Here is a 23,762-nt window from a genome sequence, read left to right on the forward strand (position 1 = left end):
GGTGTTCCAGGAGGTGCAGGCGCTCATCACCTCCTGCATCGACGGCTTCAACGTCTGCATCTTCGCCTACGGGCAGACGGGCGCCGGCAAGACCTACACCATGGAGGTGGGTGCTCGCTTGGGAGCGTGGAGAAAGACCCCTGTCCCTCGGGTTGGAGAGAGAGTCCAGGTGGGGGGGGTGGGGGAGGGGGCGACCCAGGAGTGATCCTGAGCACTGCTGAGAAGAGAGCCCCCCCTTGCTGCCGTTGTGGGGGGCTCTCTTCAGCGGTGGGCATTGGCCTCTCGTGGTCTTCACAGCCACAAGGACCCTTAGTTTTATGTGTGAGCCCTAAGGCAGAAGTGCGGTGGGCCCCACGGGGGTGGGGGATGGGCAGGCTCAGTGACTACAAGCGGACAGCAGTGGGGGCTAGTGCTGACCTCAGGAGGGGCTCTGGTCAGCAGGAGAAACTGGCCAGTGAAGGCCTTTCGGGGCACCCAGCAGCTCCCTAGTGGTGTGCAGGCCCTCCCCAGGAGCCGTGATGGGGAATATGGGGGTGTTGAACGGAGGAGGACTCGGAGCTGTGGATATAAATGCAAAGCCAGCCCCTGGGGGGTATCTTGGCTGCTACACTTCTCTGGCTCTGGTGGGGGTGTGTGTGCTATGGGGCTTCCCTGGTAGGGAAGAGCCCTGGACAGGCCCTGCTGGCTCCAGGCTCCTACCCCAGGTGGACCCTGGCTTGGGGCAGGGGTCGGGGAGGAGCTGAAAGGGTGGGGGTGTGCACAGGGTGCGGGGGCTTGGGCAGACCACCAGGACCATCTATCACGGCAGGCCCCCCGCAACACTGCGGCCTCAGCCCCCGTGGGGGTCCCTCGGGGAGGGCCCAGCAGTGCAGGGAGGTGGGAGTAGGCCCCTGAAGGAGAGGCCATGGGGAGTGGGCAGGGGTCCTCCGGCAGGGGGAGGCCTGCCCAGAGGGGAGGGGCGTGTTGAGGTCACCTGGTTGAGGTCTCCGGGTGTCTCGGCCCCCTAACACTGCCGTGGGGAGCCTGCACAAAAGCCCTGGCATGTGGAGCCCCTAGGCGGAGGCCAGCAGTGACCAGTGGCAGTGACTCCCAGGCATTGTGTCTCGTGCACATCCCAGTGTGAGGGCAGTCTGGGACGTGGGGGTGGGTGCTGCCATTTTCACGGTTGGGCCCCAGGCCCACGACCTGGTGTCCAGAGAAGGTGGGGGTGGAGGGGAGGGGCTGGCCTGCAGGGGGCGCTCTGGGTAGGGAAGCTGACCTTGAGGGTTACTAGGTTGGTGCCAGACTCCCCATGAGCGTGTACAGCTGGTGGGTTGAGGCCCGGCTCACGGGGCCTCGTCTCCGCCACAGGGGACCCCAGACAACCCGGGCATCAACCAGCGGGCACTGCAGCTGCTCTTCTCGGAGGTGCAGGACAAGGCGTCCGACTGGGAGTACACCATCACCGTCAGCGCCGCCGAGATCTACAACGAGCTGCTCCGGTGGGTGCGCGGCCACAGGAGGGGCGGGAGCAGGGCTGGGGGCTCCAGAGAGGCAGGGTACAGGGGGGGGGGCGTCCCAGAAGGGGTGGGGCAGTGAGAGGCCCAGTAGGGAGTCTGACTCAGACAGCTGCACCGACTCCCTGCAAGGGTCCTGACATTCAGAGTTGGGGAGGGAGCAGCAGGCACAGGATTTGGGGGCACAGAGGGGACTTGTGAGCGGGGCGAGGAGCTGGAGGGTCTTTAGCCGAAGGTCAGGGAAGGCCGCTGGGCAGAGACATGGGTGGGGCGGGCGCGGAATTCCAGACTGCGGGTGGGGCGCAGGCAGCGGTGGAGGAGGGAGGGACGACTAGGTCTGTCTGGCCCTCCAGGGACCTGCTGGGACAGGAGCCCCAGGAGAAATTAGAGATCCGGCTGTGCCCAGACGGCAGCGGGCAGCTGTACGTGCCCGGGCTGACCGAGTTCCAAGTGCAGAGCGTGGACGACATCAACAAGGTGTGGGGCCGTGGGGGCGTGGCGTAGCGCAGTGGGCGTGGAAAGCGGGCGTGGCAAGGGTCGGGCGGGCATGACCAGTGACGCGTTGGCGGATGGGCGTGGCTAGCGGGGGCGTGTTGGTGAGCGGGCGTGGCTCGTGGTGGGCGTGGCTCGTGGTGGGCGTGGCCTGAGGAGGGCGCTGCGGGAGAGCGTCCCGGGACGCTGTGCCGCTGCGGTCTGTGCCTATCCGCAGCCTTCGCGCCTCCTCCTTCTCCCTGCATAGCGCCGAGGGTGACACTCAGCGGATTCTCAGGGGGGGGCGTGACCCCCCCCCAAGACCGCACTCCTAAACCCTGCGCCTCTGCCGCCCGCCCCCCGCCCCAGGTCTTTGAGTTCGGCCACACCAACCGCACCACGGAGTTCACCAACCTGAACGAGCACAGCTCGCGCTCGCACGCGCTGCTCATCGTGACGGTGCGCGGCGTGGACTGCAGCACCGGCCTGCGCACCACGGGTGAGCGGGGGGCGGCCGGGACGCACGCCCTGTCCCCGCGGACCACCCTGTCCCCGCGCGCCGCCCTCACCGCCGCGCCCTCCCCGCAGGGAAGCTCAACCTGGTGGACCTGGCGGGCTCGGAGCGCGTGGGCAAGTCGGGCGCCGAGGGCAGCCGCCTGCGGGAGGCCCAGCACATCAACAAGTCCCTGTCGGCCCTGGGGGACGTCATCGCGGCGCTGCGCTCCCGCCAGGGCCACGTGCCCTTCCGCAACTCCAAGCTCACCTACCTGCTGCAGGACTCGCTCAGCGGGGACAGCAAGACCCTCATGGTGGTGCAGGTGAGGGCCGGCCCGCTGGGGGCGGCGGTGAGCGGGGAGGGGAGGGGCGGGGCGGGCTGCAGGCCTCGGTGAGGTCGGTGTGCAGAGGCGAGTGAGCGCTGGTGTCCACTAGGTGTCCCCAGTGGAGAAGAACACCAGCGAGACGCTGTACTCCCTCAAGTTCGCCGAGAGGGTGCGCTCCGTGGAGCTGGGCCCTGTGTCCCGCCGGGCAGAGCTGGGGTCCTGGTCCAGCCAGGAGCATCTGGAGGTACGGGAGCACGGGAGCACCACTGACGTGTCCCCAGCATTCTGGCTGCAGACTTCCAGCAAAGGGGGGTGGAGGAGCAGGGGACAAGAGTGGTAGTGGGGGGGTGGGGGAATTTCACAAGAGGAGCCCAGGTCACTATTCCTGCTCCGTCTCAGAGATACCTGTGTGGGGGGCGGGGGGGTCCCAGGCTGGCACCAGTGAGGGGAGCCCCGCTCCCCCCTGACACACACCACTCATTCCTTCTTGCAATAAGAGGAGGCGTCCACTTGTGCCAAGGAAGGGAGGGGGCTTTGCGTTTCCGGAGGGGAGGCGGAGCGGGAAGCACGAGGGGCCCCAACCACCTGTCCTTCCTGCCCACAGTGGGAGCCTGCTTCCCAGACGCCCCCGTCTGCAGCCCGCGCTCACTCGGCCCCCGGCTCGGTCTCCAGCAGCCGCCCGGGCTCCATGAGGAGGAAGCTGCAGCCGTCAGGTGAGGGGAGTGGTTCGGGGTCTCCCAGCAGCCCCTCATTGGATGGACACGTCCTTCCCTCTTGGGAGAGTTTTGATGACTTCAAAGTGGATTTTGCCCCCCTGCCCGGCCTTGGAAGAAATACGCGGGCAGGGCACAGCACGGCCTGTCGGAAAGGCCGGAGGGGTGGGTGGCTAGTGGCTAGCTCCTACCCTTGTTGGACGTGCGGACTGCAGTCCAGGGGCCTCCGGGGGGGTGGGGGCAGCAGGGTCTTGGGGGCCCCGCCGGGGGCAGGCCCGTCAGTCAGACCCCTGTCACTTTGATTTCAGCCTGACGGCTGGGGCGGCGAGTCTCCAGGTGAGTGTGGCCCGGTGGCCCAGGACTGCTCGCTGGCCGCCCGCCTGGCCGCTGGGGCTGCAGGGTGCTCAGGGCTGGGGCTCGCCTCCCCGCTGCCTGCTCTCTATGTGCGCTTCTGCTGAGACCCGGCCCACCCCCAGGCCACCCCCAGCCCCTGCTGAGACCCGCTTTCCCCCCCTGCAGGGAAGTTGAGACCCGTGCCTGTGTGATGTGATGGACAGACAGAGGTGACCATGCCGCAGGGCCAGGTCCCAGGCCTCGCCAGGCTGCTCTGCTGCAGTGTCCGCAGCCTGGGGGGCCGCTGGGCGGGCGTGGAGGCCACTCTGGCTCCAGCTCCCCGCAGAGAGGAGGGACACCTTCCGAAGAAAGTGCCAGCTCTCGGCTGGGGCTCTGGCTGCAACGGCAGGAAGGGCCAGTTCCGCCGGCAGGCCCCGGGCCAGCGGAGTGGGCCCTTGGGGTGGGAGGAGCGTGGGTGGGCCCGGCTCCGCCCGCCGGCAGGAACCGTGGGAAGAGGGCAGTGTGTGTCATGTCGTGTGGGAGGTGTGGAGTGCGCCCCCCGCCCCCACGGGTATTTATGGCTGCAGGAGGCCTGTGGGCAGCTTCTGCTGCTCCCCCGCCTGGCTCCAGGCTCCCCTTGCCCACGGGCCTCCTGGCATTCTCCTCCCTCTGAAATCCTATTTAAGACCTTTTGGAAGCTTAGCCATTTTTACTTGTTAAAATAAAAGCCTTTTTACACAAGTATATTCTCGGTTTTGTGAACCCCGGAGCCCTGAGGGCTGATCACTGGCGGGAGAAACAGTCCTCCCCATCCACCGCCGGCTGGTCACACCCCTGGATGACGGTGTCCACGGCTGGGAAGGGTCAGTGCGTCCTGCCTTTCAAGCCCAGAGAACAATGGGCCAAGAACTGGCACCTGTGGGACCCCGATCATCAACGCAGCTGTCCCACTCCACACGTCTGTGGGCCCGCAGCTGACCCCAGCCTTCTGGGGGGCCTGCAGTGGGCTCAGGAGGGGTCCTCCAGCATCCGGGGCTGGACTCCAAAGCGGTGGCCTCATGTAGGGCCCACCTCTTGGGGCAGACCCTCCAGGATCCAGGAGCGTCTAGCCAGCAGGGCAGAAGGCAGCTTGGAGCCCCCTGGGGGGGCCTTGCCACCCGGCTCTGCACGGCCGCTGGGGACCCCCTGCAGCACCCACCCGAGGGACAGCCACCTGCTGGCCACTCAGCCCCGAGTAGGCCCCGTGGCCCAGGCAGGCAGGGAGCACAGGGAATAGTTAAAAATTTAATAAAGTTCACCTTATAAATTACAGCAGCAACCCTGGGGCTCTCTCGGCTGCCCCACAAGCAAGAGTCGGTTCAAGTCAGGCAGCCGCCGCTGCACCGCGGTCCGAGCTTGGGGGCTGTGGAGGTGACCAGTGGGCCAGCACTGCGCCGCCTCCAGGCTGGCCGCAGGGCAGCAGTGGGAACCGGGCAGTGGCTGGTGAGCTGGCGGGCACGCCGGGCACAGCCACCGGGCGACTCAGTCCAGGCTGGCCATGAGCAGGTGCAGCTCGCGGAAGGCACTGCCGTGGCGGCCACTCAAGCCCGACTTGCTCCTGACCAGGCCGCTGATGCTCTTGAGCTGCTTGTAGCAGAGCCGGCACTTATGTAGCCTGTGGGCAGAGGAGGGTACCGAGCTAGCCAGCTGCTCGGTCCAAGCCGGCCAGTCCTCGGAACCCAGGCTCCGATCCCCGCTGCCCCACAGGGCCGCCACCACGGGGCTCTGGGCCTCACCTCTCCTCCCGGCTGATGTCCACGCCCACGGAAGGCGGGGCTGCCAGGATGTCCGTGATCAGGGGCAGGAAGCGCTGCAGGATGAGCTTCAGGGAGGTGCAGCCCGTCTGCACGTAGCTTTGGGGGTGGACAGCGCCGCAGACAGAGCAAGGGGCACAAAGCGGGCAGAGGCTGGGTCAGGGCAGCCCGGGGCTGCCCGCCCAGACCCACAGGGACACGTGCTTCCCCACGCCTACCTTTCATATTTGCTCTGTAGGAGCTTCTCGATCTGTGGCAGGACCGTGGTACACAGGTCCAGTTTCCACAAGGAGCTGGGGAAGAAGGTCCAAGACGTGTCCTCAGCGCCCAGCCCTGCCTGCCGTGCCCAGGCCCGGCACCGGCCACCTCGACTTACGCTTTCTGGTTGACGATGTTGAGGAGGTCCACCATCACCGACAGGTCGTTGATGGCCACGGCTGAGTCGACTGACGTCTGTGCAAACAGCAGCCCCGTCAGAGGGGCGGCACAGAGCCCGGTGGTGGGGCTTTGCGGGGGAGGGTGGGGGCGAAATGACCAAGCACCTATAACCGAGCCCAAGGCCACAGAACTAGGTACCCGTGAAGGTGCTAGTGGAAGACGCAAGATGAAGACCAGGGGGGCCCGGGGGACGGCACAGCGGCCGAGCGCCCGCCTTGCCATGTGAAACTGAATTTGATCCCTGGTGCCGCCCATGCGTGCTGAGGAAGGTCCCGGGTCACCACAGCGCACTGTGTCCAGGAAGCGACACCGCCCACAGCCCTGCCCACGAATCTCATCCCACGTCTGTGCGGGACCCCCACCCCAGAGCCCCACAACAGCGGCAGGGCGAGGGGCAGGACGAACGCCCCCGGGCAGCCCGGGCACTCGCCTTGATGTCGCCCGTGGTCCACACGGCCCGCACGGTGTCCAGGTTCTTGTGGCGGCTGGTGAGCACCACGCACATGGTGTCGTGGCCTTTGCGGATCTGGGACATGGCGTCCTCGTCCACCAGCTCCGCCTGCTGGGGGCCCTTCACGGCCTGGTGGGGGGAGGGCCCTCATGCTGGCGGCCGTCTTGCCCTCCGGGAGGGGGCCCACACCCCGGCTCCGCCCGCGGCCCCCACTCACGGGCAGGAAGTCGGAGGCCTTCAGCCCGATGGGCTCGCTGCGGGCGGCAGGGATGACGGCGGGCTGGGCCTTGGGTGCAGGGGTGGTGGCCGCCTCCAAGGGCTGGGGTGGGACCTCGAGCTGGAGGCGTCCAGGGCTCTGTGGATGGTCAGCCGGAGGCTCCCCCTCTGCCCCTGCCCGGAGCCCCTCCCACCTCCCGAGTCCAGACCCCTGCCCATCTCCCGGGGCCCTGGGGCCTGCCTCTGCCCCACCTACGTTTGGCACAGGGAGCTCCGGGTCCGGGGCAGGGCTGGGCTTGGCAGCCTCCTTTGCTGGGGCCACGTCTGGGGGCACAAGGAGAGGGACACAGCAGTGAGGTCAGGTCCAGGCTTGGGGTTCAGGGTCGGGGTGGGGCAGGCACTGGGAGTGGCCAGGAGAAGCCGCTGCTCGGCAGTCCTGGGGAGGTCGAGGCTGGGGTGCAGTGCCCCCCCACCCACGCAGGCCTGGCAGAAAGCAGGGGTGCAGGCTGTACGTAGGGGGGATGGCACTCCAGGGGCTGTGGGGACTAGGAGATGCAGGGCTGCCCAGCCCCCCGACGCCACAGGAGTTTTGGTGAGGGGCGGGGCCCTGCCGTCACTCACCCTCCTCGGGGGGTGCTGGGAAGGGCTCAGTCCTTCGGGGTGGGGTCCGGCCTGTGTGGGAAAGGGGAAAGGGGCTGAGGGATCCGGCGTGATGAGATGCAGTCAGGATGGGGGCTCCCAGATACTCGATTGCAGGCCTGGGACCCCGTGACGCCCTGGGTCTGTCCCTCCGCCTTGCAGCGTTGCCTTGCCTTGGGGGCGGGAGTGGGGAGGACGGAGAGGGGCCTCGAGGCCCAGGAAGCAGGGCTGGGGCAGGGTGGGGGGGCGGGTAGGGGGGCACAGCTCACTGATGCTCTTCTTGGGCTGGAAGATCTCGTTGTAGTCCTCCGTGTTCCGGATCTCGGCCCGAGACTCCCGCTCCTCCCGCTCCTCCTCGCTGCTGGGGCTGCGGCGCTCGCTCTCCGAGTTCCGCTTCACCCTGCGGGGACAGACCCAGGCGGGAAGGAGGCCCAGGCTGTTCGGGCACCCACGGCCCCGCCCCGTGGCCCTGAGGCCCTGCCCCCAGATAGTGCGGCCCTGCCCAGCCCTGCCCCCGCAGCCCTGAGGCCCCGCCCCACAGCCCTGAGGCCCCGCCCCGTGGCACTGAGGCCCCGCCCCACCTCTGAGGTTTGCTGCAGGTGGTGCTGGGCCGCTCGTAGATGCGCCGCAGCGGGGCGCTGGGTTGGGGCGGCTGCGGCACCGGGGGCCTGCTGTCCTGCACGGGGTCCGGGGCCACCGTGCCCGTCCTGGTGACCCGTGTCAGGTCCACCACGTACGAGGACACGTTGCTCTGGGAGAAGGCCACGCCAATCTGCGGGAGGAGAAGGCATGGGCGCGGGGCTGTCAGGGGCTGGGAAGGCGAGGCGGGGGCGGGGGGAGGGGAAGTGGGGCGAGGGTGGGCGGGGGTGACAGGGCGCTCTCACCAGCTGGTCGTTGCAGATGGCCAGGTCGGCCACCTTGCCCCAGCTGACCAGGACCACGTCGAAGCAGCGCTCGGGCTCCCAGCCGTACACCCGCAGCGAGTCCTGGCAGCCGCTGTACAGGCAGCAGCCATCGGGGTTGAACAGGACGCTCCTGGTCGGCGAGAGAGGCCGCTGCAGCTCCCGACCAGCAGGCTCAGGGGTGCTGGGGACGCGGGCCCCCGCTGCCTGGCCACCGCCTACCTGACAGGACCCGGCTCCCCTTCGATGCAGCTCACCACCTGGAACTTCTCCAGATCCCAGAAACGGATCGTCCTGCAAACAAGGCCAGTGTCCGGCTGCTGAGCCCCCAGCCCCCTAGCCCTGCCCATCGAGAGGCCACTGCCCTCTGCTGCACCCCATCCCCTGCCTCCCAGGCCACACATGCACAGCCAGGGCTGAGGGAGGCCCTGACCCCACACAGGTCTTAAAAGGCTGGGGCGGCCGAGCCAGGCGGACAGTCGGCCCAGATGGACACAGGCTACTGGGCAGGTGCTGTCGGGGAGGGCCGGGTGGGTGCTTGCACACACACACACACACACACACACACACACACACACACACACACACACATGCACGCAGGCCCATGAACGGCAGGGGATGCAGGCCTAGGGCAGGGCCGCTGCCCGCGCTCACCGGTCAGCGCTGCCGGAGGCCAGGAGGTACTCGTTGGGGTGAAACTCCACCACGGTGACGGGCCCCGTGTGCCCGGGGAACTCTGACATCATCTTGCCGGCAGTGAGATCCCAGAGCTGGGGCAGGGCGGGTGGGGGTCAGGGCCAGGCCGGGGGGACCCAGGGTTTTACGCAGGACCCGGCCGACCAGCTCCCTGCCCAGCCCGGGAGCTACCTTCACCGTGTGGTCGTCGGCGGCCGATGCCAGCCACTTCCCGTCGGGGCTGAAGCGGAGACAGCGCACGGCCTGGCTGTGGCCCTGGGGGGGCGCAGAGCACCCGCTCACACCCAGGCTCCCCTCGCCACCAGCCCGCTCCTCCCCCTGTGCCCCACAGCAGGGCCGGGGCTCAGCCACAGGGATCACTGATGTCTCCGATGGGCTCGATCCCTCTCCACGACAAGGGGTCCAAACACCCCATCAATTCCCTGTGAACTCAGGACAGGAGCCCCGTCCCAGAGGAGGGCCCCGCTTCCAGCCCACTGACCCAGAGACGGAGCACAGGGCAGCAGACGCGGCTCTGGGGGGCTCCTGGAAAGGAGGGGTGGGCCTCCCAGGCATGGCTGCCTAGAACCCTCCCCTCTCCACGCTCCTCTTTCCCGCATGGACTCATTTCTCCCCAGGCTGGAAAGAAAACCCCCTTGACTTCCAGCCAGGGTCTGGGCACCCCCGCCTGGGGGCTCTGGGGAGGGCTGGCCGGGGGTCCTTACCCGGTAGCGGAAGACGCAGCCTTTCCTCCGGATGTCCCAGAGCTGCAGGGAGAGGGGCAGGGGCGCTCAGGGGACACACAGCCACGACACCGGGGACCAGACATGTTCTCGGAAGCCGGGTGCTCTGAGCAGAAACATCCGGCCAGCACCTCCCCGACTCCCGGGCCCGAGAGGCCGTGGACGCGCCGGGCCCGCTGCCCTGGGAGCTGGGCTCACCTTGATGTTGGTGTCCTGGGAGCCCGAGGCCACAAACTCGCCATAGGGGTGGAAGTCCAGGCTGCAGATGTTGGCCTTGTGGCCCATGAGTGTGCGGAGGACTGGCAAGAAAACGGGGAAGTTGGGGGGGGCGGGAGGGCAGGGGCGCTCGGCCCGGTGCCCCCATGCGAGATTCAACAGTGACGGCTCAGCGACACGCGGCAGCCCAGATTCCTAACACCGGGAACCACGGCTCCCCGAGCGACCGTCCCCCCTGCCTTTCCAGCCCCCAACTGGCTTACAGGGGGTCATCAGCGCAGTTTTAATTCTGACCATCACAGTGCTAGAAGGGCACACAGGAAAAAGAAAAACCAAAGGAAGAAATAAAAACAAGAAGGTATATAGAGGGGTCAGAGAGACAGTATAGCGGGGAGGGCGTTTGCCTTGCACGCAGCTGATTTGGGTTTGATCCCCGGCATCCACTGTGGTCCCCCAGCCCCACCGGGAGTGATCCTTAAGCACAGAGCCAGGAGTCAGCCCTGAGCACCACCGGGTGTGGCCTCCGAACAAGAAAGAAAAGGTACACAGAGCAGCGATATTCTCGGTGGCATGTGGATGCAACCTACTTCTTTTGCGTGCGCACACATACACACACACACACACACACACACACACACACACACACACACACACTACAATAGAATCTGTGATGATGATGCAGTGAAACGTGGGAATCAACCAGGGTCCTCACCCCAACAACCAACACCCCTATTTTTCTCTTAGGAGGCAAACAGCCATTTGGGTCATAACCGCAGTCCCTGAACCTGCACCCAGCTTCTGCCCCTGGACTCACGCCAGTGCTTTCCCAATATGAAGCCCCAGAACCAGTAGAGCCAGGTCACCCCAGCATCAGGGGCGGACTCCAGGCACCGGCACCCGCCATGTCAGGAGAGGGACAGTGGAGAGCTTCAAGCTGCGGGAGGTGATTGGTTAGAGAGGAATCCAGGAGGGCTTTTTGGAGGAGGTGACATGCGAGCAGGCAGTTGAAGGGTGGCGGAAGAGACCAGGCAGAGGACAGATGCTCAGCCGGTCCCTGCCCAGGGGATCTTCAGGATGGTGGTGAGGACAAGCGGAGGTCCTCGGAGAACTAAGAAACTCAGGGAGGGCGGGTCTGGGGCCTCTGACAGCATGGGTCAGGGGCTAGTCAGCCCCCATTCCCGAGGACCCCACAGACTCTCAAGGATTTGCCGCAGCTCCATGACCCCTGTCTTACTTTTTCAAGGGTTCAGAGTCCCGCTGTCTGAATGACCCAAGCACAGGGCGGGGCCGGGCTGCGGCAGGACTCCCCCTGGGGGACGCATACGAGCCCACCATGGGTCTGAGGTCAGTGGCTCCAAGCACTGGCTGATGAGCAAAGGGCCGGGGGCTTGCGGCTGGCCAGGCTCTGGCTCGCTTGCCCCAGGACCCCGGGGAGTCTCACGCTGCGTCACAGGCGGTCAGGACTCAGCCGGAACGTGGAGAGAAACACTCCCATGGCCGGTCCGTGCCGGGGCTCGAGACAGCCCCAGCGGATGCCACCGGGCCCCTGGGTGCAGCAAGCCTCCAGCACAGCGTTTCCCTGCAGGGCTGGGAACGAAGCCAGGGGGCGAGCGGCCTCCCGACCTCTAGCCCCGGCCCCCCGGTTTCTCAGAGTGTGACGTGGACCTCAGCCCCCCACGCGCCCCAGCAGTGCCGGGGCCCAGGCGGGCAGAGGCTCAGAGTCAGGGTCCAGGCTGCCCTTCCCTGTGGGCCTTTTCTGGGGTCAGCTCCTGAAGGCTCCCCAGACGGGGCCAGGCCCACAGGATCGAAGCTGCCAAGCAGGGCCACCTGGAGGGCAAAGGCTATCCCCACGCCCACCCGCACCAGCCTACCTGGGACCCCTCGGGCAGCAGCCCTGCTGGGCGCGGAGCTGCCACTGGCCCATCTGCCCAGTGAGCGTGACCTCCCCACCCCGAACCCTGAGCGGTTCCCTCTGACGCAGCACTGGCTGCTGGCCAAGGAGGCCAGGCCAGGGTCAGGGTCAGGGTCAGGGTCAGGGTCAGGGCCAGGGCCGGTGCAGCCGGGCCCTGCTGTCTACTCGGTCCACGCTGGCCCGGCCCATGGGCTTCAAGCCCCCCGGGAGCGTGGCTGTGCCGCCCTGCCCGGGAGGATGTGGTGGCCAGTGGCGCCCTGCGTGGGCCCCGCCTCAGGATGCCCGGCCCGCCCTCGGCCGCCCAGAGCGGCAGGACCGCATTCTTCGTGCGTGACTTCCGCCCATGGCCGGTGTCCTGTGACCCCCCAGGGCCCTGGGGAGCCTCCTGGTGCGGGACGTCATCAGGGTGCCTGTGGTGGGGACACTGGTGTGTGTCTGGCCCACGGGCACCTCCACACTCCCGAGGTGCCCCCGGCGCTGCTTGGGGCGGGCAGCGGCGTGCCCAAGCCCTGCCACCCAGGCTGTGCAGGTGGGGGCGGCAGGGCTGAGCGCTTCCTGCCAAGGTGCCGAGGGCGAGTTTCTCTCCCGTCGGAAAACCCTCCAAACTCAAGAGTACTGTTGGGGGGGGAGGGCAGGGGGAGTGCAGGGGGTGTCACTGGCTATCGGGACCCGAGCCTAGATCAACCCGGACAGCAGTCTGGCCTCTGCCAAACACAAGCGCTTCCCGCTGGGCCTCAGCGCCCCCGGCCATCACGTACGGGGCGTCCCGCCCACCTGCTCTGCCCCAGAACCCCTGGGAGCCTGTCGGCGGGCAGCTTGGGGGCCACGTCACCAGTGAGCCCAGTTCTCTGGGCGCTGGGCCCCGGCCATGCGCCTGTAACGAGCTCCTGGAACTGTGGCCAGGCCTGAGGCGTCCGGAGCCATGGGGCTGCCTCCCTCGCCCACGTCGGGGCATTCCTCACATTTCCCGCAGGCCTGGGCCTTCGTTCTCTGGCCCCTTGCTCCTCGGGCCCTGGCCTGCCCTCTGGGCCAGCGCGCAGCCTCCCGCCCTGCCCCGCCCGGCCGGCCGGTCTGGGCTCCTCGTGGGGCCCAGCGCAGAGCCGCGTCTGCCACGGCAAGTGTCCGGGAGGCCAGTCCCCTCAGGCCCCAGGCGCCACTCCCCTGGGGCCCGCCCCCCATGACGCTCTCCCTTTTGTTTCTTTTTGCTCTGTCGTGTTGTTTTGAGGGGAGGGTCCCCCACACAGTGCTTTAGGGACGCAGTGTCCGCTGCGGGCGACGCTTGAACAACTAGGCTAAATGGTTCTGTGCGCAGGCACTGCAGGGCCGGGGGTCACCAGGACACCCCGGTGGTGCGACCTCCAGAGTCCCATTTGGTACTACCAGGGATGGGGCCAGGGTCCCTATATTCTCAGGTGCCAGGGAGGGACCACATGTTTTGTTTTGTTTTGGGCTACACCCGGCCATGCTCAGGTTACTCCTGGCTCTGTGTTCAGAACAGCTTCATGGCCACATGGGATGCCACGGGGGACCATGTGGGATGCCGGGGATCGAACCCAGGTCGGCCCAGGAAGGCACCCTACCCGCTGTGCTATGGCTCCGGCCCAAGACTTGAGCAGCGTGGAGCCACACGTCCTTGGCTGATGTCCTGCGGCAGCGGCGGGGAAACCAGCTGGACCCATGCGGCGCCTCAGAGAAAGGCACCCCAGCAGGACGCCCCAGCCCTCTCCCGAGGAGCCTCTGGGCTTGGGGGGTGCCAGGGGCCCAGACAGGAAGCTGCCTGGACAGAGCGACAGGCACACCCGCGGCGCTTGAAAGGGTCCCCCACGGTGAGACTCCACATCCGCCGGGAGCTGAGCGCCTGAGTTTACAGCCGCGAAGCCCAGCCCGCCCGAGCTGAAGGAGAACAGCCGAGTCACCGAGTCATCACCGGGCTCGAGCCTCGGGAACTTTGGACGTGGGGACAAAGGGCCCACAAGGCTGCGAGGGCGGGGGCAGGGACAAGGAAGAGGAGCAGCCTGAGGGGCCAGCCGGGGTCCAGTAGGCCCAGACACACAGCCAGGGCGGCCGAGGAAAAGGCTTTCAACCTTGAGTTCCATATTTGGACTAAAAAAAAAAAAACCCACTGGAAGGGGTCGAATAAAGGCTTGTTCCCCACCTCAGTCTGGGAAACCTACTCCTCCTCTGGCTCAGAGGACTCAGGGTAAGTGAGTTCAAAATAAAAAAAAAGAAGAAGAAAAAGAGAAATAAAAAGAAAAAGAGGTTAAAAATAAAAAGATGCAGGTGAGAAAGGAACAATTACAGCCACAGGGAAATCAGGTGACAGGGCGGAGGAAGGGAGGTGGGCGAGGAAGAGAAGCCACGAAACAGCAGCGAAGCCGCACGGAGAGACAGAGCTAGACCCCAGGACACGCGGGAGGCGGAGGCTTCGGGGAGGGGGGGCCACTCCCGGGCACCTCAGTCAGACCAGTGTCGGGGCTCGGGGGACGGCGGGCACCTACTTTTGGCAGCTTCCAGGTCCCAGACGCGGATGGATCCTGACTGGGAGCCAGCCACGACCAGCTCCTCAGGGGTGTTGAGGCGGACACTCTCCACGGGGGACGTGTGGCCCGTCAGGCTCTGTGGACAGAGGGCAGCGGCTCCAGTGCTCCGTGCTCCCGACCCCTGGGGGTCTCCTCCTCGCCCCCCTCAGGCCCCGTCCACTTTCCACCGTGCTCCTGACCAGGGACACCCTCACCCACCCCCTCTCGCCTGCTCCCATCCCTCAGGAGGGGGACCGGGGGTGGGCGGAGGCAGAGCCACAGCTCTGGGTGCCAGAGAAGAGCTGCTGCCACTGGGGGGGTCCCCCAGGCCCCCACTCCCAGGCAAGTCACCAGCTCAGAGCCAGCCTCGCAGACCCCCGGGGGCATTTCGTTACAGACTCCCTGGAGAGAACAGGCCCGAGCACTGCCAGGCATAAATAACCTCTGAGTGCAGAGCCAGGAAAAAGTCCTGAGCACTGTGCCACGTGTGGCCCACCCCAGACCACCGAAAAGAGAGAAAAGCTGTAAACAAAACGGAATTCCTGTCCTCGAGTTGCTCAAGGGCACTGGTGGAGGGAGAAAAGTAAGAAATCAGTGAACGTGGCAGGATAGTACAGTGGGTAGGGCATTTGCCTTGCACGTGGCCAACCTGGGATCGATCATATGGTACCCTGAGCACCACCAGGAGTAATTACTGAGTGCAGAGCAGGAGTAAGCCCTAAGCACTGCTGGGTATGGCCCCCGAACCAAAACGAACAAACAAACAAAAAAAAACTGAGTGAAACAAGATTAAAAAAAAAACAACTATCGTGGGACCTGAGCAATAATGCAGCGGGTAGGGTGCTTGCCTTGCTCATAGTTTGATTCCCAGCATCCCATATGGTCCCCGGCATCCCATATGGTCCCTGGAACCTTCCAGGAATAATTCCTGAGTGCAGAGCCACAAGCAAGCCATGAGCATCACCAGGTGTGGCCCCCCAAAACAAAACAAAATAAAAAACTCTATCACACTTTTAACAAAGGGCATTTGGAAGCTCAGTGCTCCGGGGTCACTCCTGGCGGTGCTGGGGGCCCGTGTGGTGACACGGATGGAAGCTGGGTCTCCCACGTGTGAAACACGGGCTCACTAGGCCTCTCTCCGCCTCCCTGGCCCTCTAGCCTGCTCGTGGTGTCGGCTGTGGCCCAGGCCAGAGCTCAGTTCTTGGCTGGGCCCCCCCAAACACCGCGGTGGGGCGCTGGGTTCAATTATCCTCATCGCTGCTCAGCCCAGAGACTGGCCGTTTCTGCCGCCGTGAGGCTGGAGGGAGGGCAGGGGCAGGTCATATCCAGGGGGCACTCTGGCAGCATGTCCGCAGTGCTCTCAGTGAAAGAGCACTCACTCTCGGAGCTCACGGGACGAGCAGGGGTCTGCTCCAAGACCCAGGACAGGCCGAGGAGGCTGTTCGCTGCAGCGACCAGTCTGAGCAGAGCCCCGGCCGTGCTCGCATCACAGGCCCGGCGGACAGGCGGGGCCGAGCACCGGCACGGGAGCAGTGCTCACAGCCCTGGACTGCCAGGCCCCAGGAGCACGAGTGTCCTGCAACCACGAGCTGTGTGCCCCTACGCGTGTGCTCACATCTGCAGGTGCATCAGTGTGCGCACAGCTGTCTTGGCAGCAGCTCGGGGCGGGGGCCCAGGGAGTGCGGCGCGGCCGTGTTCTGCTTCCCTCCTCTCTGTCTTGGCTCGGCAAAGCGGTGCCGTGCGCTGCACGCAGGGGCGTGGCGGGGGAGGGCACCCGGAGCGTCGGCTCGCCAGCACCAGGCGGGCTCCGTCCTCCGGTGGAACGAGGTGGAAAGGGATGGAAATAAACCCCCGGGTATATATAGCTCGCTGGAAGCCCGGGACTTCTGCCCACGGCCAGGTGGCACCGACTCCGGAGGGCTGGGCGCTCTCCCCACTAGCCCGGGGGTGGGTGCCGATGCTGCGCTCTGTGCCCCTCACTCAGCCCCGCCCCCACCAGGCCAGGCCCCGAGGGAACAGGGAGCACTGGGCCCACCAGACCCGCCAAGTCGCCTGGCCCCCAGCGGGCGCCCCTGCCCAGGCCCACCCCCGCCCAGCCGCAGCACCGCTCACCATGATGCAGTTGGGTTTGTTGATGGACCAGAGGTTGACCCGGCAGTCGTCCCCGCCCGTGGCCAGCAGCCGTCCGGACGCCTTGCCCAGCACCAACGAGGACACATTGCTGGCGTGGGCGACGATCTCCTCTGTGGGGGCAGGAAGGCAGAGAGAGGCCATCGGGGGGCTAAGCGGGGCGCAGGCAGAGGGGCAGGCCTGCCCGCTCGCACCCCGCTCGACACCTGCCGCTGCCCCTCACCCCCTGCCCAGTGCTGCCCAGACGCCCCTCGTGGGCTGCCGGGCCAGCAGACAGGGTGGTGCTTGGGTCGGAAATGACCCCCACACCGTGGCTCACTCCTGTTAGGTTTGTGGGGTTTTTTTTGGGGGGGTGGGGCAGCCCTAACTTTTTCCTCTGTCCCCACACCTGCTGGGAAGGTGGTCAGCTAAGCCCAGCAAGGCGTGACAACACACTCGCCACTTTCATTTGGTCTCTGAAGCAATAATGCGGGGAGCCGACGGGTCTGAAAAGCACATCAAAATTTTCCGATGATGCAAAGACAAATGAAAACAATCGCTGAAATAAAGAAAGGAACCCTCGGACCAGCCTAGTGGACCCCCTGCCATCTTTGGGGACGAGGCACGTCAAGCCAGGACCCACTGCCCGGGCACGGGGGGCTTTTCTAGCCATGGTCTGTGGTTACAGGCCGTGTCCTATCTGGGAAAGGGACCAGGAGCACCAGCCCACGGGGTTGCAGTGTGGGACGGGTGCCCCGGGAGACAGGGACCCAGTGCCCGGGAGGTGGCTGGGGCAGGGTCGGAGGCTGAAACCCCGGTTCTGAGCAACAGCACAAAAGGTGGGACGGGGGCCGCTGTGGGCAGCCACCAGCTTGGGTGCCTGGCTGGCTGGGCGGAGCAACGTCAGGGCTCCAAAGGGCACAAAGGCGGGCAAGAAGATGCCGAGGGGGGCCGGAACCATAGTACAGCAGGGAGGGTGTTGGTCTTGCATGTGACCAACCCGGGTTCAATTCCTGGTGGCATCCCATGGTCCCCTGAGCACCTCCAGGAGAAATTCCTGAGCACAGAGTCAGGAGTAAACCCTGAACAGCACCAGGTGTGACCCAAAAAGCCAAAAAAAAAAAAAAAAAAAAAAAAAAAGAAGGCACCCAGAGGCAGTCAGTCCCCGGTAAACAGCCTGGGGCAGGGGCAGAAGGTGCCCACCCCAGGGCAGCCCAGGAGGCAACTCGGCCAGCAGCCTGGCCAGAGGGCTCCCGTCCAGGCAGAGATTCCCAGCAGCACTGTCCCCGCAAGGCTGGGAGCTCCCAGCGCGAGTGCTCAGCCAGCATCCGGCTGCCTGCATCCAGGGCAGGCCCTGTCCCACCAGCATCTCAACCGAGGAACGTGCTGTCCATCGGGGACTTCAGGGACACGGCTTGGAGCGCTCTGGGGTTCTGGCCATGGTCACAGCCCCGGCCGCTGCCCTGAGCTCTCTGATCCCAAGCACCCCCCCACACGCACCTGCCTCCCGGGGCCTCAGGACCACCACACCGGGGACAGTCATTCCTCCGTGACACACGGGATGGAGGGAGCGAGAGGGAGGAAGCCCCTCAGGCTTCAGCCCAGGCTCAGGGCCTGGGACAGGGTGAGAAGGATCTGGAGGCGAACCCCGGGTCACCCCCCGGGCAAGGGACCCACCGGGGCCCGGCGAGGGGTGGGAGGGAAATGAGGAGCTGGCAGAGGCCGGGCACTGTGGGTGCTGGCCCCAGAGGCCCTCACATCTGGCCCAACGCAAACATCAGTCTGCCCACGCCAAGCCGCAGAGCAGGTCCCAGGCTCAGAGGGCACATCTCGGGCCCCACGCCCCAGCCCGAGCCAAAGAGAGTCCAGAAGGGACACTGAGGACCAGCAGCACCGTCGGAGGCGCAGGGGCCCAGCTGCAGAGAGCAGCGGCCAGACGCCACTATACCGCAGGTGCGGTCAGCAGGTGCCCGATGCAATCAGCTCCCCACCACGGAGCCCTGGTGGCCAGGCCGGAGGCGCCAGAGGGGCCGGGGGGCTATGGACAGGCGCCCCCAGGACCTCTGCAGCCCCGTGAGGCAGGACAGTCTCACTGCTGGCTCCCAGGTCTGGCCTCCCTCCGGCCCTGAGGCTGCTGCACGCCCCTCGCCTGATGCAGCAGCCAGTCCCCTGGTTCGAGCACACGCCCTGCCCCGGTGGCAGATGTGGGGAACAGGATTATCTGGCTCCCCCCTCCCGGAGGTCAGCCCCACACACACCCTGCCTGCTCCCCCCAGCACACCCCTCCCTCGTTTTCTCCAGGGCGGCACCACCCTGGTTCTGCGCTCAGGAGAGACCCGCTGTTGCAATGGACAGGCCCACAGCACCCCCCCCACCCCCATCACAACACAAAGTCATTCTCCAAACACCTGCTCTGGGGCTGCAGCAATACAGCAGGGGCAGGTGGGCTCGACCCCCGCACCCCAGGTGGTCCCCAGGCCCATTCAGGAGTGATCCCCGAGCCTAGAGCCAAGAGTCAGCTCTGAGCACCACCGGGTGTGGCCCAAAGACCAAAAAAAAATAGTGTCCCCGCCATGAGAACATACAAGGGGTCCCCCCAGAACTACAGGGCTCTCAGGCACAATGTAAAATGGCCCACACCTCACTTTTCACGCCCCCGAGGCCCAGCAGTCACAGCTGAAGGCGGTGTGGCCTCCCCCAGCTCCTGCAAACAGCTCGGGGACACACGGGCAAGGGGGTGGCCAGTGTGAGACACACAGAGGTGAGGCTTCAGAGACCCCCCAACCTGCGAGACAGCAGCTCTCAATAGGCGACAGACCCCCGTGGGGTCACCCTCGGGTCCTCTCAGGGGCCCAAGATCAAGACTGTTCTCAGGAGACTGTAGAGGCTGCTGAGCCTTCCTCCCGCTCTCTCCCTGCTCACAGCACACAGGGCTACCCAGAAGACACGTGGCACGCGATGCCGTCACCACCAGTGGCATGCTTGCACGGTCTCAGGTATTAAGAGCACCAGGCCGGGGCCGGAGTCATAGCAGAGCAGGCCGGGTGCTTTGCCTTGCATGGGACTGACCCCTGGTTCGACCCCTGGCATCTCCTACGGCTCCCCCAGCACCGCCAGGAGTGATCCCTGGGTGCAGAGCCAGGAGTAAGCCCTGAGCATCGCCGCTGTGACCCCCAAACTAACAGAGAGCGGTAGAGTTCATTCCTAACAGGGGACACGCTGAGTGGATCAGCTCCCCTCGGCGCGAAGCCTTGGAGGGCCCCCACACTTTCTAACAGGACAGAGTGACCCTCAGCTCGGAGTGCGGAGGGAGGTAGGGGGTGCCCGCGCCCCCCCCTCGCATCCCGCGCTCACACCCCTCTGCTCCTCTCTGCCCGCGTCCCAGTCCTGAAAGGTCCTCTCCCGAGGGTGAAACCTGACGTTTTCACAGGACACGGGCCGGGGGCACGGGACAGGGAGGTTAGGGCGCTGGCCTAGTCAAACCCCCAGCCCCGCTTCTGGTCTCCCGGCACAAGCGGGGGTCAGCCCCAAGCTCTGCCAGATGTGGCCCCCAAACAGTAAATACAAGACGCTGGGACACCCTCCCTCTGTGCGTCCATAAGCACACCGTGTGCTGCACCCAGCCTGTCACCTCCCTGGCACCACCCAGCCACTCGAGAACGCTCGCATGTGATGATCTCACAGTGCAGACGGGAATCGAGGTCAGGGAGGTTAAGTCACCTGCCCCAGGCCGCCCAGCAAGGAGAGGCCTGCCCTGCCTCTCGTGCATCTCCGCAGCCTGCCCCTGAGCCGCAGACAGGAGACGGTGTAAGCGAACAGTGAGCAGGAGAGAAAAGCACGGGGAAAAAAAACAAACACTCACGCAACTTCCATGCTGTCTTGGTGACCACGGGGGTGGCCATCCTTCAGCTGGCCGCGCCCCCTGCAAAGTAGACTGCGCTTTCCTCCTGGGGTGGGGGCGGATCCCCCCCAGATCCTCCACTCAAGTTGGTAGGGAGTTGTCACACATTCAGGCAGAGGAATTGCCTCGTCTCCGCCCCGTGGACCGCCTCGTGCTTCTAGACCGGCCACAGCAGCAGCCGATGTGCGTTGGTCCAGGACCTCAGATCATGGGATGTCAGGCTTGAGCCATCTCAGCTCCTCGGGGCTGGAATGCACACGGGGAAGAGGGCTTGTCAGCAGACAGTCCCCACAACTTGGTGGCGGGGGAGCAGGGGGGGGGGGAGGGAGAAGGGGAGCTGCAGTTGCCCCTCCTGGGTTTCCCATGATACCATGAGCAAAACAGACACCCCCCCCCCCACCCCTGCACTGGATCCAGGGATTGCATTATAAGCTGGGTTGGAGAAAGGCCACCTCTGGCGGAGGTGATGGTGGCTGGGGGAGGGGGGAGCCCACTCCCCGAGGGCCAGGAAGCAGGGTCCCGGAAGCTTGGCACCTCCAGTGCAGCAGACGCAGCAGCCTGGGGAGGCCTCGTGCCTGCAGTTCAGATTTCTGGGAGTCACTGTTTTGTATGACGTAAGGGAACAGGGTGGAGTCCGGGGCTCAGGGACCCGTGAGAGGCATCCCAGAAACAGGCACTAAAGTCTCTCCAGGAGGAGAATCTCTAAGAGAGCTCTCAGGACTCAGCCCCCCAGCTGTGGCGGGGCAGCTCCCCCTGGTCCCCGCAGTTCCCTGTGCTGGGACCAGGTTTCCAGGCTGGCCAGGAGGGCTGCCTCCTTCCAAGGGCCACTCGCGGGGCCTCCTTCCTGCGTCCCACGCAAGCTGCTTCTCCCTACCCCACCCCCAGCCCCCAGCCTTCTCCTCTCTTCCCAGCGCCCCTCTTCTGCGTCCCCTTTCCCTGCTGCAGTCGCCAGGGACCCCCATTCCTGCACATCTGCACCTCTGGGCGCCCGCAGCTGGCCCCTGCCCCGGCGGGCCCCTTTCTGGAATCAGCATCCCCATTCATTCACCCTCCTGGTCCCCGTGTCCATCAGCCGTCCCCCCTGCAGACCACCCGGCTCCACTTCCGGCCTCGGGGCTGGCCCCCTCCAGCCCCCATGCCCGTCCACCCGTCCCGTCCCGAGGCTGGGGCTGATCTCCCGGCCTCGCCGGACCCTCCCAATCCGCAGCCTGTGGGGCACAGGCTCCAGCCCTCCCACGCCCGGCGCCCTCTCCGGCCCAGCCCGGCCGGGCCCTGCCGGGCTCGGCCCGGTCCAGCCCATCACCCCGTCCCTTCCTCGCCCCTTTGCCCACTCCACCTGCAGCGGCGGCTCCGGAGGCCTCGGATCAGCTCCAGGCGCGACCCCCACTTGCCTCCATCCCCGGCCCTGATTGGTCGCTGCTTGACAACCGAACCCTCACAACAAAACCTCCGGCCTAGAGACCCGCCCCTTCATCTTCTCCGCCAATCATCAGCCGCGGACGCCCCGCCTCCCGCCAGGCTTGACCAATCGAAGCAGGCTCTTGTGCCGCTTTTCTAAAGTACCCGCCCTCTCTTCCTGAATTGAACGAATCAGGAGACAGGAGCGTTCAAGAGCCGCCCCTCGGTCTCTGAGGAACCAATGCGGGCTACGTTTTTTCCGGGTCCCGCCTTCGCCTCAAAGCTTTCCCTTTCCTCCTTCTTTTTCTTCCCTTCCTGGAGCTAACTTGGCGCTTGGAAAGAATTTGCGAGACGCCCTCCAATGAGGCTGCACCAATCACGCTCAGAACCGAGCTGGATTGACCAATCAGAGTCCGTATTATTGAAAACTCACTTGCCTGCGAGCCAATGGGAAGGGGACGTGCGGAGCAGCGCGAAGCCGCGTCTTCCATCTTAGAGTGGGGCGAAACGAGGACGCGCCCTTAGTCAGCGATTTGCCGGTTTCCCAGTTGCTCGCGGGTGGTGCCCCCTTAGTGGGAGGACTTTGCCCGCCTTCTCGGGCAGCGCCGCCCGCGGGGTGGGACGGGGGGGTGCCTGGCGGGGCACTGGAGAGCCCGGTCCGGGTCCTTGTCCTCCGTGAAGCCGGCTGGCGGATGAATGAGCCGGCTGCCTCGTGGCCCGCGCCCGGGGACCCCACTTCTTCAAAGCGTGGGGTAGAGCTTAGGGAAGGACTCGCATCGCCCGGAGTCTGGGGTCCACGGACGCCGCCTCTGGGATCAGGCCTTGACCCTCTGGCCCAGGACCCTGGGCACCATCCCCTCGACACCCCAGTGTCCTGCACGGGACAGTCCCCTGCAGGCCGAGACCACTGGGCGCACCCAGCGCTCACGTGGGCGGTCACGGAACTTAAGGCAGATCAGGAGGGGGGCCCTAGTGCCCGCCCCACCACCACTGTCACCTCCCCTCCACCTTTGTCCCCATTTTTCCAACCACTCAAGTCTGTCCGTGTAGCTGGTCCAGGGTAGTGTATTTGGAGGGGGGGGAAATAAAACTTAAATCTGCCAGCCCTGAAGTAGCCCAAAGACTTGAAGACCACCACCCTTTGATGTGCAAATCCTGAGCTTCCGGGAGCGGAGAAACGGGGGCACCACCCTATGCAGAAATCCAAGGCCCCAACAGTGGACCCCTCAGGAAGGGAGAAGCTACAGGAGAATCTGAAGCTCGAGATGAGAATAGTCAAGGCCTTTAAGAGTCCAAGGGTTGCCCTGTGACAACACCCAGATTACAGATTAATTTTTTTTTTTTTTTTTTTTTTTTTGCTTTTTTGGGTCACACCTGGCGATACACAGGGGTTACTCCTGGCTCTGCACTCAGGAATTACCCCTGGCGGTGCTCAGGGGACCATATGGGATGCTGGGATTTGAATCCGGGTCGGCCGCGTGCAAGGCAAACGCCCTACCCGCTGTGCTATCTCTCCAGCCCCTACAGATTAATTTTTCTGTAAGCAGGGAAAGGTCCTGGCCAAGACAAGTTGGAGGAAGTATACACAACCTCCCAAAAGCTACTCGAGGCTTTTCCCCATCTGGAGACAGACGTGGACCATCTGTGCCAACGTGAAGACTGACTTTCCTTCTGCAAAGAACGATCCCTCCCTTCAGCCTGAGTCCAACGGCTCCCTGAGAGCTTGGGTAGTGGGGACGTTCCAAGGCCGCGTGGTTGGAGAGAGTTTCCGACACAGCTTGGAGGGCTGGTGGGACAGGAGCGCCCAGGCTGTGAGGATGCTCTGTGCCCTGAATTTCCCTGGATGGCCTGTTCTCTTAAGCCTCCCTGCCCTGCTCCACAGTTCACCCAAGTCACCTGCATCCCTTGGCAGTGGGCATCAGGAGCCCGCAACAGAATTTGCAAGCCCCTATCCCACCTTTCGATAGGATACTGCCACAACACAAATCTTTCTCTAGCAGCCAATCCGCGTTCAGA

General features: G+C 65.3%; 2 protein-coding genes across 10 annotated transcripts in view; one reads left to right on the forward strand and one right to left on the reverse strand.

Moving 5' to 3' along the window:
- KIFC3 (kinesin family member C3) overlaps positions 1-4,575 on the forward strand; it is a 30,981-nt gene extending 26,406 nt beyond the window's left edge. For all 5 annotated transcript variants that reach the window (XM_055145171.1, XM_055145169.1, XM_055145170.1 and 2 more), the window contains 9 exons: positions 2-106; positions 1,351-1,481; positions 1,850-1,973; positions 2,337-2,466; positions 2,556-2,785; positions 2,898-3,032; positions 3,393-3,501; positions 3,810-3,837; positions 4,021-4,575. In XM_055145171.1, coding sequence (XP_055001146.1) covers positions 2-106; positions 1,351-1,481; positions 1,850-1,973; positions 2,337-2,466; positions 2,556-2,785; positions 2,898-3,032; positions 3,393-3,501; positions 3,810-3,814 — 969 coding nt within the window. In that variant the 3' untranslated portion in view covers positions 3,815-3,837; positions 4,021-4,575. The remainder of the gene's footprint in view (position 1; positions 107-1,350; positions 1,482-1,849; positions 1,974-2,336; positions 2,467-2,555; positions 2,786-2,897; positions 3,033-3,392; positions 3,502-3,809; positions 3,838-4,020) is intronic.
- Positions 4,576-4,616: 41 nt separating this feature from the next.
- Positions 4,617-21,790, reverse strand: KATNB1 (katanin regulatory subunit B1). Of its 5 annotated transcripts, XR_008631217.1 has the most exons (21): positions 21,685-21,790; positions 20,310-20,594; positions 16,451-16,581; positions 14,318-14,435; positions 9,890-9,990; positions 9,674-9,715; positions 9,141-9,224; positions 8,928-9,043; positions 8,496-8,567; positions 8,256-8,406; positions 7,953-8,143; positions 7,641-7,774; positions 7,354-7,404; positions 6,989-7,056; positions 6,734-6,871; positions 6,496-6,645; positions 6,004-6,080; positions 5,846-5,920; positions 5,610-5,726; positions 5,133-5,488; positions 4,617-4,750 (listed from the first exon to the last, which is right to left on the reverse strand). XR_008631217.1 is itself a non-coding variant. In XM_004600641.2 (20 exons), exons 2-20 carry the CDS (start codon positions 20,347-20,349, stop codon positions 5,356-5,358), a joined length of 1,968 nt encoding a protein of 655 aa, XP_004600698.1. In that variant the 5' UTR covers positions 20,350-20,594; positions 21,685-21,790; the 3' UTR covers positions 5,106-5,355. The 5 variants fall into 5 exon arrangements, 4 of the variants coding, with proteins under 4 accessions (XP_004600698.1, XP_055001149.1, XP_055001150.1 ...); XM_004600641.2 differs by lacking the exon at positions 4,617-4,750 and having other exon boundaries at positions 5,106-5,488; positions 6,734-6,853; positions 7,641-7,771; XM_055145174.1 differs by lacking the exon at positions 4,617-4,750 and having other exon boundaries at positions 5,106-5,488; positions 7,641-7,771.
- Between the last annotated feature and the right edge of the window lie 1,972 nt (positions 21,791-23,762).

The sequence above is a fragment of the Sorex araneus genome, chromosome 8, assembly GCF_027595985.1.
Source record: "Sorex araneus isolate mSorAra2 chromosome 8, mSorAra2.pri, whole genome shotgun sequence".
In the NCBI taxonomy this organism is placed as follows: domain Eukaryota; kingdom Metazoa; phylum Chordata; class Mammalia; order Eulipotyphla; family Soricidae; genus Sorex; species Sorex araneus.

Excerpts from the sequence above, each read along its gene's own strand:
- KATNB1 (XM_055145173.1), bottom strand. The coding sequence starts at position 20,349 with ATGGCCACCCCCGTGGTCACCAAGACAGCATGGAAGTTGC. Across the intron at positions 14,436-16,450 it reads ACAAACCCAACTGCATCATG|AGCCTGACGGGCCACACGTC; the intron begins GTGAGCGGTGCT and ends CTCTGTCCACAG. Across the intron at positions 9,991-14,317 it reads GGACCTGGAAGCTGCCAAAA|TCCTCCGCACACTCATGGGC; the intron begins GTAGGTGCCCGC and ends TTTTCTTGCCAG.